Here is a 19,905-nt window from a genome sequence, read left to right as displayed (position 1 = left end):
GCATTAATTTGATGCCATATAAAATGTTCAAACAACTTGGTCTTGGGGAACCTAAACCTACTAGGATGAGTATTCAATTAGCCGATAAATCTATCAAATATCCTAGGGGCATTGTAGAAGACGTACTCGTAAAAGTAGATAAATTCATATTCCCTGTTAATTTTGTTGTGCTTGACATGGATGAAGATGTGGAAGTACCCTTAATTTTAGGGTGCCCATTTCTAGCCACTGTTAGGGCTGTAATCGATGTGGGTGACGGTAAATTAGTACTTAGAGTAGGTAATGATGAGATTATCTTTAAAATTTATGATGCTATGAGATTCTCTAGGGAACAGGATGATTCATGTTATTTTATTGACTCTATTGATCATATTACTCAAGATTCTTTTTTGGAAATTGTACAGAAGGAGACGACGAGACCGTATCCAGCTCAAGGCGAGGAGACAGGTGAGGAACCTAATGACCATTCGTCAAGACAAGTAGAATATGAGGGCATTAAGATAAACGATGAACTTAAGCAAAAACCCTTTATTGAGGAGCCTCCCAAACTGGAACTTAAACAATTACCAAACCACTTAGAATACGCATTCCTTGGAAATAATTCTACATTACCAGTTATTATTGCTTTTAACTTGCAACCCAATGAGAAAGAGGAATTAATCCAAGTATTAAAAGAACATAAAAAGGCTATAGCTTGGAAAATTTTTGAAATTAAAGGAATCAACCCTTCTTTTTGCACCCACAAAATTTTGATGGAAGATGAGTACAAACCATGTGTGCAAGCTCAAAGACGTATGAACCCTAACATGAAGGAAGTTGTAAAAGCCGAGGTAATTAAACTTCTAGATGCTGGAATTATTTATCCTATTTCTGACAGTTCTTGGGTAAGTCCAGTGCAGGTTGTCCCCATGAAAGGAGGCATGATGGTTGTGACCAACGAGAAGAATGAATTAATCCCAACAAGAACAGTCACAGGATGGAGAGTTTGCATAGACTACAGGAAACTGAATGATGCCACAAGAACAGATCACTTTCCCTTGCCATTGATTGACCAAATGTTGGAAAGATTATCCGAACACATGTATTACTGCTTTCTAGACGGACTCTCTAGTTACTTCCAAATCCTAATAGCTCCTCAAGATCAAGAAAAGACGACATTCACATGCCCATATGGTACGTTCGCTTATCGTAGAATGCCTTTTGGATTATGTAATGCTCCTGTCACTTTTCAACGCTGTATAATGGCCATATTCGACAAACTCGTGGAAGATATCATGGAAGTACTTATGGATGATTTTTCGGTATTCGGTAACTCTTTTCATCTCTACCTTAAAAATTTAAAACGAGTTTTAATAGGATGTGAGGAAACAAACCTTGTGCTTAACTGGGAGAAATGTCACTTCATGGTTCAAGAAGGTATTGTATTAGGACATAAAATTTCTAGTAAAGGGATTGAGGTAGATAAATTTAAAATAGAAACAATCGAGAAGTTACCACCTCCTAGTTCGATTAAGGCTATTAGAAGCTTTTTAGTACATGCTGGTTTTTATAGAAGATTTATTAAGGATTTTTCTAAAATAGCTAAACCTTTGACTAAATTGCTAGAAAAAGATATACCTTTTAACTTCGATCAGGAATGGTTAGAAGCATTTAATACTTTAAAGGATAAATTAATTAATGTTCCAATCATAATTGCACCTGATTGGAACTTGCCATTTGAACTAATGTGCGTCAGTGATTTTGCAAGAGGTGCGATTTAGTACAATGAAGAGACAAACATTTTCAACCTATCTATTACGCCAGCAAAACCTTAACGGCTGCACAAGAAAATTATACTACTACGAAAAAAGAGTTGCTAGCTGTGGTTTTTGCATTTGATAAATTTCGATCATATCTCATATTGTCTAAAGTTGTTGTTTACACTGACCATTCCGCCCTTTGCTACCTTTTAACTAAAACTAATGCAAAACTTTGACTCATTCAATGGATTCTCCTATTACAGGAATTCGACTTGGAGATTCAGGATAAGAAAGGAGCTGAAAATCTCGCAGCTGATCATCTGTCCAAGCTCAAGAAATCCAATACCAGAGAACTGGATGACGTTGAAATAAATGATTCGTTCCCTAAGAATAATTTTTCACTATATCTAACTTTGAGATACCTTGGTTTGTAGACATCGTGAATTTTTTAGCTGCTACCATTACCCCAAAAGGGTTAACACACCAGCAAAAGAAGCGATTCTTTAATGATGTGAAAAGGACGACCCATTTCTGTTTCATAGATGTGCATATCAGGTCATTAAAAGATGCGTTACAAGATCAGAAACATCAAAAATATTGGAACATTGCCACTCAGGGTCAACCGGAGGACACTATAGTGGAACTAAGACTGCATACAAAATACTTGAATCAGGTTTTTATTGGCCTTCGTTGTTCAAAGATGCTATCAAATATGTTACTTCATATAACAAATGCCAACGGACAGGTAACATATCTAAACATGATGAAATGCCTCAAAACTATATGCTTTCATGTGAAATATTTGACGTTTGGGGTATCGATTTCATGGGCCCATTCCCCAGTTCATTTGGGAATAAATACATCTTAGTAGCAGTTGACTACATGTCCAAATGGGTAGAAGCCCAAGCTCTACCTACTAATGATGTTAGAGTGGTAGTACGTTTCCTTAAAAAACTTTTCTCGAGGTTCGAAACAGCTAGAGAAATTATTAGTGATTGGGGCATTCATTTTTGTAATACCCAATTTGAAAAAACCCTTAAGAAATACGGAGTCCATTATAAAACAGCCACCCCATACCATCCTCAAACTAATGGACAAGTTGAAGTAGCAAACTAAGAAATCAAACGGATCCTTGAAAAAACAATATAATTAAACAAAAAAGACTGGGCAACGAAAGTAGACGATGCCTTATGGGCTTACAGAACTGCTTTTAAGACTCCCATAGGGACATCACCTTACAGAATTTTTTATGAAAAAAGTTGTCATCTACCATTCGAACTAGAGCATAAAGCTTTTTGGGCTATTAAATTTCTAAACCTTGATCCCGAACTTGCAGGAAAAAATAGGTTGATGCAGCTGAACGAGCTTGATGAATGGCGAGGCAATGCATGTGAAAATTCACGCCTATACAAGGAAGCAACAAAGCGGCGCCATGACGTTCATTTAAAGCAACATAAACAATTTGAAGTTGGAGATCTCGTCTTACTATACAACTCAAGACTCAAATTGTTTCCTGGGAAACTAAAATCACGATAGTCAGGACCTTTCATAATTCAATCTGTTCTTCCATATGGCATAATAGAGGTAAGTCACCCATCACACGGTACTTTCAAAGTAAATGGACACCGTCTCAAACTTTATAATGGCGAGAATTTTAAAGTCGATGGAGATGAGCTACGACTCCATAAATCGCCCTGAATAAACCAACAAGGTAATAGTCAAGTTTAGACTATAAACAAGTGCTTCTCGGGAGGCAACCCGAATACTAACTGTTTGAAATTATTTAAATTTCAAGTTTTAAACATTTAGGTCACTAACAGAGTACTTGAAGCACAAGTTCCCAACTCTACATAGCCTAGCACATAGCCATGCTTAAGGCCGTGTGACTAACACGAATGGAAACACGGTTGTGTGATATGGCCGTATAGAAACAGGGTAGAAGAATTCCCCAAACACGGGCTGTGATAAAACGCCACGGTCGTGTGACATGGCCATGGTCGAATCTGCCAAATAAACATAGACGTGTGACACGCCCGTATCTATCCCCCATGGACAACACTATCGAAATACCACGGACGTGTGTGGAGCTACACGACCATGGGAGAAACGATCCACATCACACACGGCTGAAGTACACTAGCGTGCCAGAAGGCCGTGTGACGACATCTTAATTCACGACAAACACGGGTGAGCCACGGCGCACACGAGCGTGTGCACCAGCCGTGCCATTTGAAGAATTAGAATAATCCTTTTATTTTCCTTCCATTAAATTTTTTTTAGATTCATTTCTTTCCCTTTTTAAACACGGCTTATCTTTGTGACTACTTTCAGATTATTCCCTTCACTCTCTTTTTATCATTTAGAATCATGCGTGACATCCAGATTAATTTCCAATTCTCGATCTCACCAAACCAATAATAACATCCATTCTTAATACAGGAAGTTTCACTTCTCTCCCTATCTTATTTTTATATTCTAATATCTATCTTTGTACATTGAGGGCAATGTACATCTTAAGTGTGGAGGGGTATTTATTTCATTATTAGAAAAATCCTTGAATAATTATATTTTTCTCTTGAAAAGCTATCATAACATATTTAGGATAAATTTTAATTGATTTATGATTTTGATTGATATATCTTGAATTAAAACATAGGCATTTATGAATTGATTGTTTAAACTTTGAGACATTAGAGAATCAAGCATGCTAAGTTGATTTTTAAGAATTTAAAATTATAGGTTGTTTCCCCAAGTCTAGGTATTACTTTGAATTGGAATTCACGAATCTAAACATCAAAAAGCATAATTTTTGTGAGATTTTTGAGCCTTTTGAGCATCTATTAATCCTTTCATGATCACTTTTATTATTGCTTTGAGTGCGTCAGTATTGAACTGTCATTCTAGAACTTGCTTGATTATGCATGTCGAGACCACACCATTTGATTTGATATGTCAAAATGATTAAGGCACTTAGGATTAACCCACTCATTCCATGAAAAGCCTACCTTCACGATTAACCCCTAGTAAACCCCCTTGAGCCTAACAAGCCATTTCTTGTTTTACCCTTAATATTAACCTTTAACCCATTATTGTTGAAATCCCCTAAATTAATCCCTATTTTTGTCGAGATTTGAGTTGAATGGATTGCTTAGCTATGTTTTGTTCTTAATAGTTAGTCTATATTATTTAACTTGTTCTTAAAAAAAAAACTATGTATACATATTTGTAATTTCATATTCTGAGAGAAGCTTTGTTGTACGCAAATGAAGACTAACTCCTTTTCTAGTTAGGCAATTTTTAAATTCAATCTCGTTTCTAACCCTTTCTTTCAGCTTGTGAGCACACCCCCCAACCAAGCCTCACTACAACCCTGTAAATACCTTTTGATTGATGTATCATCTTAAACTATAGTGGTGGAGATTTGATTTTCATGCAAGCCTATAGTAATGACTTTTCATTATTGACTATTGAGTGCTTCATTTATTTTCCTTAAACATCATGAGTGATTTGAGTGAATCTTTAGTGAGGATGCCAAACTCTGTGATATTCTGAATCAAAGGTAATTACTTAGATGCGGAGAGACACCTATGTTTGCATGATTAAATACTCAACTTGGAATGTTTGAAACTTTTATGTTCTTTTAGTTGAATTCTCAATGTATGGTTACCAATGGATTATTTTGGGATATTATCAATAAGAATTATAAGTTGAGGAGATTTTATTTTGATTATGAGTTGAGGATTTTGCTTGAGGACAAGCAAATGCTTAAGTGTGGGGGTATTTGATAAACCGTAATTTATACATATTTTAACCGTAATTTATACATATTTTTACTCCATGTTTAACGCATTTTATGGATGATTTTCCATTAGAATTGGTGAATTCGATGCTCCTAATGCTTTAATTTCATGTTTTATACTTAGGAGAGCAAAGGAGAGAGAAAGGAACGAAAAACAGGCCAAAAACAGAGAAAATGGGCCAAAGTATGAACTTAACACGACCTGGACTTCATCACACTGGCAGACCACATGGCCGTGTCAATCTGGAAGAATCGAAGCACGACTCACACGGGTATAGCACACGCTCGTGCCATTTTAACAGGCTCAAACACGGCCTAAAGTAATCGCACACAGACGTGTCACATGGGCGTGTCCCTATCGAGCCCAAGTTAAGTCCAATTCGAAAAAAAGGCCACTTTTGAGGGCTCATAGGCATTCCAAAGCCTATAAATACACCCTAGAAGAGGAGAAAAGGGGGCACACAGAATAGGGAGTAAGGAATTACTCCAAGGAAGCCGATTGATTCATCTCAGAAGCCGGATTCATCATCAAGATTGAAGATCTCTCCTCAATTCCCCTTCAGGAGTTTTGGGTTTTCTTTATGTTTTGTATTCTTTATTTTTCTGAGATGTTTTCTTATTTAGTTATGAACTAAATCCTCTAAATACCTAAGGGGAATGAAACCTAAGATGAATCTTGTTATTATTTTCTGAATCGTATGATAAATATTTAACTTGTTCTTAATTATGTGTTCTTAATTCTTGTTTTGATATCCCAGGATACTGATTCAAGATAAGCTCTTATTCAGAGGAGGAATAGACCCTGACTAAGAGTACATTTATCATAATTAAGCGGAGTTGATTGCGCACCTAGACATAGGGTGACAAGATTTTACCGGATTAGGGTGAAACCTAATAAAGGGATCCATAGATCGAGTTAATACAACCCTAGAGTGTTAATTAGAGAAAATTCTCAGTTATTCAATCTAGGGATTAAACGTTATTAGTCTTCAATAGGGATAATAACATAACTTAGGGATCTTTACGGAACAAGTTGAATGAATAAATCATCCGATTCGGAGCCAGAATAAAAGTAAAGTCTAGGTGGATTTGTCCTTAGCTGTTGTCTTAAGTCAATCGATTTTTCCCAAAAGCAATTCCCCGATTCTTTTCTCTGTGAGTTCTTAGTTTAGATAATTAGTTAATTAAAACAAAACCCCATTATTCTTAGGCTAGATAATAAAAAGACAGTCATTACTAGTACTTTTAGTTCATTTGGGTTCGACAATCCGGTCTTGCTAAAACTATACTACTGTTCGATAGGTACACTTACCTACATCGCGATAATAGTTAGTCCAAGAACGAGTAATTATAAATATTTAAAACCTATCACGAAATAACGCGATCAAGGGACTCAATTAAATGAATAGGAGACTAAATTGAAACTATAATAAAATTTAAAGTATAAATAAGAACAAAAAATAAAATGGTAAAATTAAAATAAAATAAAATTGCAAGGACTAAAAAGACAATTAACCCGACCTCAGAACACGCGTCACTTTCCAGAGGGTCAACAGATTGGGGACCATAATGAAAACAAATCAAAATTAAATTGCATAATTTAAAAAAAAAAAGAAAAACAAAATCAAGACCACATTGAAAAGCGCTTAAAGGCGAAAGGACCTGGCCAACAATTTGACCCTTCTTTAAAAAAACACGCAGATCCAATGATGGGTCAGGTCAGATTTCTGGTTGGTCCTTAAACAATATCGTTTTGGGCCTTTGGAAGTCAAACCCAAAACAATATTGTATTAAACCTTTATATAAGTTAAAAAACCTTAAAAAAATATTTCTCTTCTCTTTTTTTTTTTTTAAAAAAATTCCCCTTTCTTTTTTTCTCTCAACTCCCTCTTCATTTGGCCAAGAGTCGTTACATATCCTCTGTGCCCACCGATCAGCGATCTTGCGTGACGTACGCCTCCGATGGCCAAAAAATTCCAAAAAATCCCTTTTTTGCCCCCTTTCCAGGCGTGGATCCCAAATCTAGGATTTAAATCCCCAAAAATCTAATCAAACTCAACAAAACAAACAAGAAACCTTTCTGTTTCTCTCATTTTGACGAAGCTTTGGACGAATCCCAAAGGATTCGAAGGCTCTTTTAACATCAAAGAAGGCTACCTACGACGTGAGAAAGCAAGGTAAAACAAAAGTTTAAACCTTTCGTTGTTTCTTTTTTATGTTCGCTTCGAAAATAAAAATATAAAACAAACTACCACTTTTTTTTAAGCTTTGTTTTCTTTTTTCTTCTATTTCATTCTTTGTCTTTTTTTCTTTTGAAAGTTACAAAGGATTCGGGCTTTATAGCCGAATATTACAAATATTTTTTCTTTTTCATTTTGTCTTTTTTCTTCTCTACTTCTGCTTTTGCTTTTACTTCTGTTTCTCTGTTGTTTTTTAGGTGGTGTTGGCAGAGGGGTTGTCAGATAGCACGCCTGCCAATAGGGTGAGGCTGCAGCACGAGAGGGGGCTAGGGTTTTTGAAAATGTTTAGGTTTTGGGCTTTTGTGCTAGTGGGATATTGGGTTTAGCAGGTTTGGGTTAGAGTAGTTTAGGTTTGAGCTTGTAATTTGGTTCAATCTGTTTTTTTTTAAATGGACTTTGATATTAATATTATTTTTTGATTTTTTTGGTTTTTGTTTTGTCTGGGCCAGACGAATTTGGGCCACTACAACTGCCCATTTTTGTTCATTCCTGTATAACGGGAAGGGAGCAAATCCCTTAAAAGAAGACTAATTTTTTTCGGTCTTGCTAAATCTCGACTTCTCTGGTGCTTCTCTTTTTCAAGTAGCCCACCTTTTCAATCCATTAGTTACTCTATTTCACTATATCCGCTTTGCTACAACTTTAGGAAGGCAAGATTTAGTGTTACAATTTCATCTTGCTCCATTGCAACTTCAAGGAGACAAGATTTATTATTGTAGTTTTAATCCATTCCATTGCAATTTTAGGGATATAATATTTGGGGCTTCATCTTACTCCACTGCATCCTTAGGGAGATAAGATTCACCATTGTAGTTTTTTTCCAACCCACTACTACTTCAGGGGTATAAGAATTGTATCTTCAATCTGATCTACTACAACTTTAGGGATATAGGATTTGTAGCTTCATCTTACTCCATTGCATCCTTAGGGAGATAAGATTTGCCATTGTAATTTCATTCTAACTCACTGCAACTTCAAGGGTATAGGAATTGCATCTTCAATTTGATCCACTGCAATATTAGGGATATAAGATTTGTAGCTTCATCTTGCTCCACTGCAACTTTAGGGAGATAAGATTCACTATTTTAGTTTCATTCTGACCTAGTGCAACTTCAGGGGTATAGGAATTGTTTCTTCAATTCGATTCGCTGCAACTTCAGGGATATAGGATTTGTAGCTTCATCTTTCTCCGCTGCAACTTCAGGGAGATAGGATTCGCCATTGTAATTTCATTCTAACCCGCTACAACTTCAGGGGTATAGGAAATGTATCTTTAATCCCATCCACTGCAACTTCAGGGATATAGGATTTGTAGCTTTATCTTACTGCACTGCAACTTCAAGGAAATAAGACTCGCTATGGTAACTTCAATCCGACCTACTGTAACTTCAGGGGTATAGGATTTGTAGCTTTCTCTTGTTCCACTACAACTTCTGGGAGATAAGACTCACTATGGTAAGTTTAATCCGACCCACTACAACATCAGGGGTATAAGATTTACTGTTTCATTGATTTGTTACATCTATCTCAGGGGAACAAATCCTGTAGAATCTATTTCATAGGCTTATATTTTGCCAAACAATTAGGATGTTATGATCAGAATGAATCAAATGCTCCTAACTAGATGTATATGAATGATATTTGTATGAATGAAAAATGTCATTTTCAAGAATGGTCCCCTTTTAGTGCTTATGCTAACATTGCTCGTTGTTCGTCAAGGTTCTATCACTGATGTGTTACCATACCTTCTTGTTCAGGTCTGGTATCTTTAACGGGAAACTTGAAGAGGTGATCACAACCTGGACTATTCCTTACAAGATCTTTCCAACCTTTAAATTTGGTTAGTTCTAATTAGTGGTCCTCTATGAGGTCCATGTACTATTTAGAAATTCCAGAGAGCGATATGCAGAAATCCTTTTATACTTTGACATTGTTAGTCCACATCTATTATTTCAATGTAAAAATGCTTGAAAAAGCTCATAAAAAAATGGATAAGACTTAAATTTATTGGGAGAAAAGCCTTTTATGAAAGGATTAAACAAAGTGGAAAACACTACAAAAACACAAAATGATTGAAAATGAAATCAAGTGCCCCGGATATCACAGTATGAGCTTTTCTGAGTAAACTTGTTGAGGCCCATTCCAAGACTGATATGTGTTTGGGAGGTCTAAACTACCTTGTTGGTGCCTCTAAGAAGAAATGTGTAACACCCCAAACCCGGCCTAGACGTTATGACCGGATCCGACGTGCCACATCAAAAACGTTAAAAACATTTTTTCGTTCTAAGTTCAGAAAATCGTACTTGATGTTCAAAGGATTAATTCATTAAGGGTTAAAGTGAATGGAAGCTGTGCACCAAGCAGGAAACCTAAAAAGAGGAGGTGAGTCCATCGGACTGCTTAAGTACCAAGCTCTTTCAGATCCAATCCTAGACATGCACACCGCCCTTGCCACACTCCAACATCGTGTATTTCTTTTAAGTTACCATTGTAATTATGTTCATTTTAAAATAAAGCATATTTAATTTTGGGAAAACGTTATCACAGTAAAAGCCTTGTTCGAGATCGTGTTACTTTGAAATCAGTTTATGTTTTTGGAAAACGAACCCTAGATCTAGCCCATTTTGATAGTTAATATAATTTAAGATCATCATGATAAGTTATAAATCAAAACCCCCCCAAAAAAAATTATAAGCGGCCTTATTACATAACAAAACCCAAATCATCAAAGTAAAGAAAATTGAAGTCCAAATCACCAGAAGAAATTCATATTGCAGAACGAGTGGCCACTCCGAATCCCTCGCAACTGCATGGATGAAAATAGGGGATGAGTTTGTGGAAACTCAGTGTGTAAAATTAACCCAACCATAGCTCATATTGGTTCAAACCACAGAAACAAAATAAATTGGCCTTAGCCCAGAACAGAATACAGAATTAAGCCCATAGGGCCATAACAGATCAGATCCGATATTTCATGTATATGCAGAACCCAACCCATAACCAACCACATACACCCCCTTACCAACCTTTCACCATGTGGGGAGACTACTCGACCCACCCAACCGCTCTGAGCCACGAATTATGCAGCATGGTCGCTAGAGCGAATAATGTGACGAGTCACGGATCTGAATAATCGTGGCGAGAACCACGAGCAGATATATGTGGCAGAGCCACTAGATCAGATAATTGTGGCATAGCCACCAGGACGCTTCCTTCATAATATAACCCATGTCCCCATGCAACAAATATTCTTTCATAGCATACATCATACAAATTTAAATCAACATGCTTTTCAGACAAAATTAACCCTAGGGGCATATTAGTCATTTACACCTAGGGGTATCATGGTAATTTTCCATACATAAGGGTATTGTAGTAATTTAGCTACTTTTAGGGTTTTCATGCATATCCTATCCATTTACGTACTATCAGAATACTTACCGCGCATACTTACCAAATTGAGCCCGTTGGCCTATGAACCCGATTTTTGGCCCATTAAGCCCAAGTTATCAAAATGCACGAAATCGCACGTACTGCAGTTTATTACCTTCAGAATACCAAACATACAAACCCAACTATCTTACGAGCATTCGCACACTTGTAAATTCCCAAAATACCAACTTTTTAGCATTTCGGTTTTTCGGCTTTTGCCGATCTAGTCTATGAGAGGGTGTCAATTGCACACTTGTTTTATGACGATTCGCTGACGAGATCCACGCACGAACTGCCTACAATTATAATACTACCACATTAATCTTACTACCGAAACGAACTACATATTAACTTCTTACCATATTCGGCCAACAACACCTTAGGCCTTAGCGTTCCTACCTTTGCCGAAAATAGTGTCTCGATCCAGATCCGTTCTCTCCACTTGTCCAAGCCCTTGATCAATAGCCTCTTAATCACATTATTACCAAAATAATACTATTATCACAACCCCTTAGGGCTACAAGTCCAAAAAAACGACAACCTCCCTAACCTTTTAGGGATTCTGGCTTTTCTTAAAATATGCAAGATAGACTAAGTTGGAAAGACTTACCACCGATTCTTCCAGTCAACGTCCCCCCTTAGTTCCTACTTGATTTTGATGCAGTTCTAAGCCCTCAAATGATAACAAAAGTCGAGCCCTCAGTGATCTCAGTATTCGGCTATGTCCCTAGGATAGTGTGGGAGTTTGACTTTTTGCAAAAGTGTAGAGAAAGATAAAATATGAGGGTTTTACTTGTGGTATTGTCGATAGAAACCTGGGGTTTAGAGGTTGAGAGAATCGGCCAAAGATGATGAGAAAAATAAGAGATTTGGCTAGGGAAAAATCGGGACAAAAGGAGTCAAGTTTTCAGGATTTTGGGATTTGAGGCAATCGGCTATAGTCTTAAAAATAATGAAAGGAAGGTGGTATAGAGTAGGGTGGTTGAAGGATTCGGCTATGGGGAAAAGAAGAAGAAAAGAATAAGTGGATGGAGAGAAGAGAAAAAGAAAAGAAGAAGAGAATGGTCAGGAAACGACACCACTTACCACTAATGCTGAATTTATACTGGCACTAACCCTAGCCGAAATTCCCATGCTAAAGTCCCTTGGCCGGCCACCTCTTGTTCCTTGATCAGCTCCTAGATTTCCTCCATTATCTGCTCCTAAATCCTATCCCTTATCAACTCCTAAATCCTCTCCTGACAGACTTTCACTTCAGTTCCACTGCTTACCTTTTCTGAACATAAAAATAATAATTCCCTTAATATGTTGTCATTGTGACTTGAACCTCAGCTCTCCCTAGCATCCATACGCCACTTTTACAGCCTTGCCAGTGGCGTCACATGCCACTTTGCCACTTGCTTCCTTATGTCTTATTTTTCCCAAATAATATTTAAGACCCCTGTTAACTAGAACCGCCCTTTTCCTTTTATGGATTAAAATCACCTAAAATTACCGGGTTTTAGCTTAAGCTTGGGCCTTCTAGAGCCCACTAACATAATTAAACCTACGCCAAACAGTCAAAACACAAAAATTCCAAAATTCACCAAAATTAATAGAAGTCCCGAAAATTGGGGCGTTACAACTCTACCCTTCTTAAAGAAATTTCGTCCTCGAAATTTACATGGTCCAAACAAATAAGGGTATTGCTATTGCATCGCCTCCTCTAGCTCCCAAGTGGCTTCCTCTCTGCCATGATAATCCAAAGCACCTTCACTAATGGGACAGATTTCCTTCTGAGGACCTTAACATCCCGAGCCAGTATCTGCACAGGCTCCTCCTCGAAGGTCAAATCAGTTTAAACGTCGATTTCTGTGACTGGCACGACATGAGCAGGATCAGAACGATAACGCCTTAACGTGGAGACATGAAAAACATCGTGAATCCTGCCTAGTTCTGGAGGCAATTCCAACAGATAAGCCACTAGCCCTACTCGCTTCAAAACCCGATAAGGCCCAATGAACCGCGGACTCAACTTGCCTTTCTTACCAAACCTCAATATCTTCTTCCAAGGAGAAACCTTTAAAAAGACCATATCCCCTACTGAGTACTCAATCTCCTTACGCTTCAAATCTGCATACGATTTTTGCCTATCAGATGCTTCTTTCAAACGGTCCCTAATTATTCTGACCTTAGCCTCAGTATCAGACACCAATTCCGGTCCAAGAACTTGTCGCTCCCCTAGCTCCGTCCAACAACTAGGTGTACGACACCTTAGACCATCTGATGCTTCATACGGTGCCATTCGAATACTTGCACGATAAGCTTATTGTATGCAAATTCGCCAATGGTAAGTAGTCCTCCCAACTACCTCGAAAGTCAATCACGCATCCCCTTAACATGTCCTCCGAATCTGAATGACCCTTTCCGACTGACCATCAGTTTGGGGATGGAAAGCCGTACTGAAGTTCAACCGCGTCCCCAATGCCTCATGCAACTTTTGCCAAAACCAATATGTGAATCTGGGATCCCAGTCAGAGATAATCAAAACTGGGACTCCATGAAGTTGCACAATCTCCGCCACATACTGATTTGGCTAACTTTTGAGCGAAAATTCGATGCGTCTTGGTATGAAATGGGCGATTTGGTCAACCTATCCACAATCGCCCATACCGAGTCTTTCTTCGATGGTGTCAACAGCAACCCACTCACAAAGTCCATGGTTACCCTCTCCCACTTCCAAAGTGGTATCTTCACCTATTAATGATCTAGAAGGTAATTGATGCTCGACTTTCACTTGTTGGCATGTCGGACATTTTCCTACAAACTCATTACTTCTCGCTTAAGTCCGGGCCACGGTACAATTCTCGCAAGTCGTGATACAACTTATTCCCTCCAGGATGCATGGCACATAGTCCCCATGAGCTTCCTTCAATATTATGCGCTTTAGATCAAAGTCCTTGAACACAAATTCTTCCTCGAAAACACGAACTCCATCACCATTTAAACCGAACTCAAGTTTCCCTTCCTTAACTTGTTGAAAACGGCGACCAAAGACTCATCTTCCAAGCTGCTTTTCCTTAATCTGGTCCACCAGTTGGCCTTACTTGCAATTCACCAACAAAGCGCCATCATCATCTGATGAAACGAGCAAACATTACTTTCGGATCGATCACGGTTCTCGACTCAAAGCATCGGCTACCACATTAGCCTTTCTGGGTGATACTCGATTGAACAGTCATAATCCTTAAGCAACTCAATCCATCTGCTTTGCCTAAGGTTCAGTTCCTTCTGAGTCAACAAATACTTAAGACTCTTATGGTCTGTGTATATAATACACCTTTCTCCATACAAGTAATGTCTCCAAATCTTAAGTGCAAAGACCACTGCTGTTAATTCCAAATCATGAGTAGGATAGTTCCCCTCGTGAGGCTTAAGCTACTGTGACGCATATGCAACCACCTTACCCTCATGCATTAACACACAGCCCAAACCTACATGTGATGCGTCGCTGTACACAGTAAAATCTTTCCCAGACTCCGGCTGAATTAACACAGGTGCTTCTGTGACATCCCTAATTTGACCCTAGTCGGAAAGTGGTTTCGGGACCACTAAACCGAGTCTTATAAGTAATTAAAAGTTATATTCTATGTTTATGATGTTAGTAAATGCATGTGTGAAAGTTTCATGCATTAATTTGATCATTTCTATGTGAATTTATTAAAATGGACTTGTATGAAACATTTTTGAAAGGTGATAGGCTAATCTTACAATGGTCTAATAGTACATGCATGCAAAAGAGTGGTTTTGCATGTCAATTTGCCCAAAAAAAGGGAAGAGTGGCCGGCCATGACAAGAATATGGGCAAGGGAACATGTTTCCAACATGTTTAGTTAGTGGATTATGTAGAAAAAAATAAAGAAATGAAAAAAAAAAATGAGCATGGATGCCCCCCCCCTTTTGTTGCCGTGAGTAGAGGAAAAAGAAAGGAAAAATTTGTTCATCCATTCTCAAATCTTGGCTGAAAATACTAAGGGAAAAAGGAAGGATTTTTGCTTCATGCTTGGTTTAGAAGAGAACTAGAAGGAGATTTGGTCATACTTGTGTCAAGATTAAGGTATGTTTGAGGTTGTGTCATGAGATTCATGCATGTTTTAGTTGCTAACTTGATGTTCATGTTAGCCCATGGTTCAAATCCTTGTTATGCCATGGAAATGGTATTTGGCCAAGGTTGATATTGTGTTAAAGCCATTGCATGCTAAATGTGAAGCTTGTTGATGATACATGTAATGATGGATTGACTACTCTTGAAATTTCTTTTAGCATTCTTGAGTAAGACATGGAGTTTTCTTTGTTTAACCATGACCAAAAATTGAAAGGGGATGGTGTGGGATGTATTCGGCCATGGCATGCTCATAAGTGCGATTTATGCTTGTTGCATGATAGGTAAAATTTGTGTTTTGATATATGTGTATATGTGTTTGTACATGATGTTACAAATGGATGTGAAAATATATGCTAGATTGGGAAAATTTGATTAAATGTTCATGAGATGAAATTAGGTGATTAAAAGATGTTAGTTGACATTGTACATATATATATATATATTGACCATTAAAGTGAGTATGTAGGTAATGTTGAATCAAGTTTTTGGTGCATATTCGGTTAGGTGTATAATCGACCAAATGGGCGATTAGTAAGAATGGTTGCGAATATACAAGCATACATATGCATGTGTAGTTGAATTATGAATGTTTAGCAAGATGGTTAAACTAGTGATTTATTGATTAAGCTCAAGGAGTTAAAGAAGGAGAATCAAGCAAGGGAAAGACGAAGGTCATCGAGTAGCCGACTTGGAACTATTTTACCCAACACGAAGTAAGTCATTAAGCACGTATTTGATATTGCTTAAATGATTGTAAAATTTATGCAATTGTGTTTAATGGGATGATATATATATATAAATGAAAATGTATGTGTATGGAGTGATGACATTTGTTGAATGTAAAAGAAATAGTGAAATGTGTAGAAAGTTTGCTTTCGGCACTAAGTGTCTTGAACAATACGTGTGTATGCGGTGGCGAGATCGGCACTAAGTGTGCGTCTGGAAATATATGGCACTAAGTGTGCAAGCTGAAAAAATCTGACCTTTGGGTGTGCGAGCTCGGAGGGTATGGCCTTGTGCGCGGGCTTAAATTACGTGGCACTAAGTGTGCGAAATCAAGTAATAAGCAACGTGTTATGCGTACTCTATATATATGGAGGTGTGTCTCCATTGAATTGAGTATGGACAGCGGATCGGGTAAGTACCTCGAGCTCATGGCGAATAGAGAATACGTTCATGCTTGGGGTTGAATTTGGTAAGCCTTAAATCTATGTGATGATTGAAATTGTATGGTTGTGCTGGAAAATGAGTTAATGTGTAAAATGCTTGATTATCTTGTTGTGTAGAATATGAAATGTGGATGTATGAATTGGTGCGAGATTGGACCGAAAGGTCAGAGGTATTATGGTATAGATTCGATATGGACGAGTACCTAGCCTCATTTGTTGTACATGTAGTAGTAACTTTATCGGTGGATTGATGAATGCTTATGACTTACTGAGTTGTAAACTCACTCGGTGTTTTCTCGTCACCCATTTTAGGTCTCTTGGACTCGTATTGTTGCGTGCTCGAAACCGTCGTTGAAGTCATCACACCGGCTGAAATCTTGTGGTATTGTTTTTGTTGTTGAAGAACATTTGGCATGTATAGGCTATTATATTTTGTCGAATTGTGGGTTGTAAACTTTAAGCCATGTGAAAATGGCCTATGTGGTCGTCGAGTGGGATGCTAGAACCTATAGCCACGAGTCTTAGAAACTCAAATTTTGATAAGGTGGCCATAATTTGTGTCATGTATGATGGATGATTAAGGCCAAGGAAAAATTCATGAAATTGGCATAGTCTACTGCAGTAACTGTTGCGGACAGCAGCAGTGGGATGAGATTGAAAAATAACTAAAAATAGTAGAAGTAGAATTAAATAGTGAGTAAATTATGGAACTGAACCTTGATGAATCTATTTTTATATGGATGAAACGAAACGACCATATGAGCAGTATACTGAGAAATATTAAAGTTCTCGTGAGACAGGGCCAGAACTGTTTCTGGGTCCCCTGTTGCGACTTTGAAAATTTACCATAAATTATCCAGAAAGAATTAGGAGTCATGCCTTATATGTACAGATTCCATTTTGAGTCTAGTTTCATTAGAAACAAACGGAAACAGTATTAAAGCCCTGTACAGAGAGATATTCAAGTTGTAACGCGCGAAGGTCAGAGCAGTCGATCCCTGTAACATGGGTGACTTTAACTAATAAACTGTACCAATTGGCCCAACCAAAAATTCTAAAAATAAATCCATGGATGGGTATATGAGTCTAAATTCAGGGAAAATTTACGAAATCAGTTTCCGAGTTTTGAAACTCGAGATATGATTTTTAAGGCAACGGTGACGCAGTTTTCCAGCCTGTCCAGAAATGCCAAATTGGTCGGTACTTTAAGAGGATTTGTCTCGTTAACCCCTCGTGTCCGACACCGGCGATGGTCTCGGGTTTGGGGTGTTACAATTTAATTGGTAACGCAGTTTTCCAGCCTGTCCAGAAATGCCAAATTGGTCGGTACTTTAAGAGGATTTGTCTCGTTAACCCCTCGTGTCCGACACCGGCGATGGTCTCGGGTTTGGGGTGTTACAGCTTCAGTCAAAACTTTCTTCAACTTTTCAAAAGCTTCCTGCTGGGTCTCAGTCCATACAAACGGTACCCCTTTCCTTATGAGTTTAGTCAGAGGTGCAGCCAACACCGAAAACCCTTCCACAAACCTTCTGTCGTATCCTGTCAATCCTAGGAAACTCCGTATCTCTGATACTGACCTAGGCGGCTTCCACTCCAAAATTGCTTCAATTTTTTCGAGGATCCACCTTAATCCCCTCAGCAGAGACTACATGTCCCAAGAAAGTTACCTCTCTCAACCAGAATTCACACTTGCTGAACTTTGCATAAAGTTCCTTCTCCCTTAACACTTGTAGCACTATACGGAGATGCTCATCATGCTTTACTTCCGTTTCAGAATATACCAGAATATCGTCAATAAAGATGACTACGAATTGATCCAGAAATGGTTGAAACACCCAATTCATCAGATCCATAAATGCCGCAGGAGCGTTCATCAGCCCAAATGGCATAACCAGAAACTCGTAATGACCATACCGAGTCCTGAATGCCGTCTTATGGATATCTGTCTCCTTGACCCTTAACTGATGATATCCAGATCTAAGGTCGTTCTTAGAAAATACAGAAGCCCCTCTAAGCTGGTCAAACAGATCGTCAATCCTTGGCAGTGGATACTTATTCTTAATTGTCAATTTGTTCAACTGGCAATAATCAATGCACATCCGCATTGTACCATCCTTCTTCTTCATGAATAACACCGGTGCTCCCCATGAAGACACGCTTGGCCTAATAAAGCCCCTATCCAACAACTCTTGAATTTGTGCCTTTAGCTCCACCAACTCCTTCGGTGCCATCCTATACGGTGCGATAGACACTGGCGCCGTTCCAGGCAACAAGTCGATTCTAAACTCCACTTCTTGGTTAGGAGGTAATCCCGGAAGCTCCTCCAAAAAAACATCCTGAAACTCCTTTATGGTCCTTACCTTATCCACTGCCAATCCCTTCTCTTCCAACTGGCTTACAAATGCCAAATAGGCCTCACAACCTTTTCGAATCCACTTTTCGGCCCTCAATGCCAACACCACATTAGACAAATAATCCCTTCGCTCACCTATCATCATAACCTCCTCACCCTCCGTGGTCCTTAACACCATTCGTTTTGCACCACAATCCAAAGTCGCCCTATGCTTAACAAGCCAGTCCATTCCCAGAATGAGGTCAAACTCTCTGAACAGTAACTCCATCAGATCTCCAGGAAAAACCTTGCCTTGAGTTTCTAAGGGTACATTCCTATACAGTTTGTCTACCCTAACCGAGTGACCTAAAGGACTTAACACAGATACCCCACTCACAATCTTCTCAGAGTGCACACCCAACGACCTAGATATGGCACATGCAACATAGGAATGAGTAGATCCAATATCCACTAAAGCATTGTATGGCATGCCAGAAACCAAGAACGTACCAGTTATGACATCAGGTACGTCGCCCTACTCTCGATGACGAGCTGGATATACCAAAGCTGGCTGTCGAGCTTCAGCATTTCCGATACCTCTGCCGGGTGCCCCTCGACCTCGACCATTTTCGTTTCCATTCCTACCTTGTCCTCGTCCTCTTGGTGGTTGTGGTCCACCTCTCATGGGTTGAACAACCCTCTGTACAGCAACCTGAGCCTGATCAGCTTTCTGAGGGCAGTCCTTAACTCTATGCTCCATAGATCCGCATCGGAAAGAAGCACCGAAACGTTTCCTACACTCACCCAAATGTACCTTACCACAGTCTCCACAGATTGGTGGTCTAACCACATTCATCGACACTGCTCGCACTGGTTCCTCTACTCTTGCTCTCTTAATATTCTTATTGGCACCACAGGGGTTACGAATCCTCCAAAATAGTTTCGATCCTTCTCCCGATTCTGCTTTTCAGCCCGCTTAACCTCTTCTGCTATCTTTGTCTTCTCCACCAAGACCGCAAAATCTCGCTCCCTCTGCGGAGTAATCAACAC

At 38.6% G+C, this 19,905-nt stretch overlaps 1 protein-coding gene across 1 annotated transcript in view; it reads right to left on the bottom strand.

Moving 5' to 3' along the window:
• Positions 1–19,540, bottom strand: part of LOC128282114 (uncharacterized) — a 34,584-nt gene extending 15,044 nt beyond the window's left edge. Inside the window, exon 1 of the mRNA XM_053020300.1 lies at positions 19,395–19,540. Within this exon, the coding sequence (XP_052876260.1) occupies positions 19,395–19,540 (146 nt within the window). The remainder of the gene's footprint in view (positions 1–19,394) is intronic.
• Positions 19,541–19,905: the final 365 nt, after the last annotated feature.

This window comes from Gossypium arboreum, chromosome 10 (assembly GCF_025698485.1).
Source record: "Gossypium arboreum isolate Shixiya-1 chromosome 10, ASM2569848v2, whole genome shotgun sequence".
Classification (NCBI taxonomy): Eukaryota; Viridiplantae; Streptophyta; class Magnoliopsida; order Malvales; family Malvaceae; genus Gossypium; species Gossypium arboreum.
This window is presented reverse-complemented; position numbering and strand designations above follow the sequence as displayed.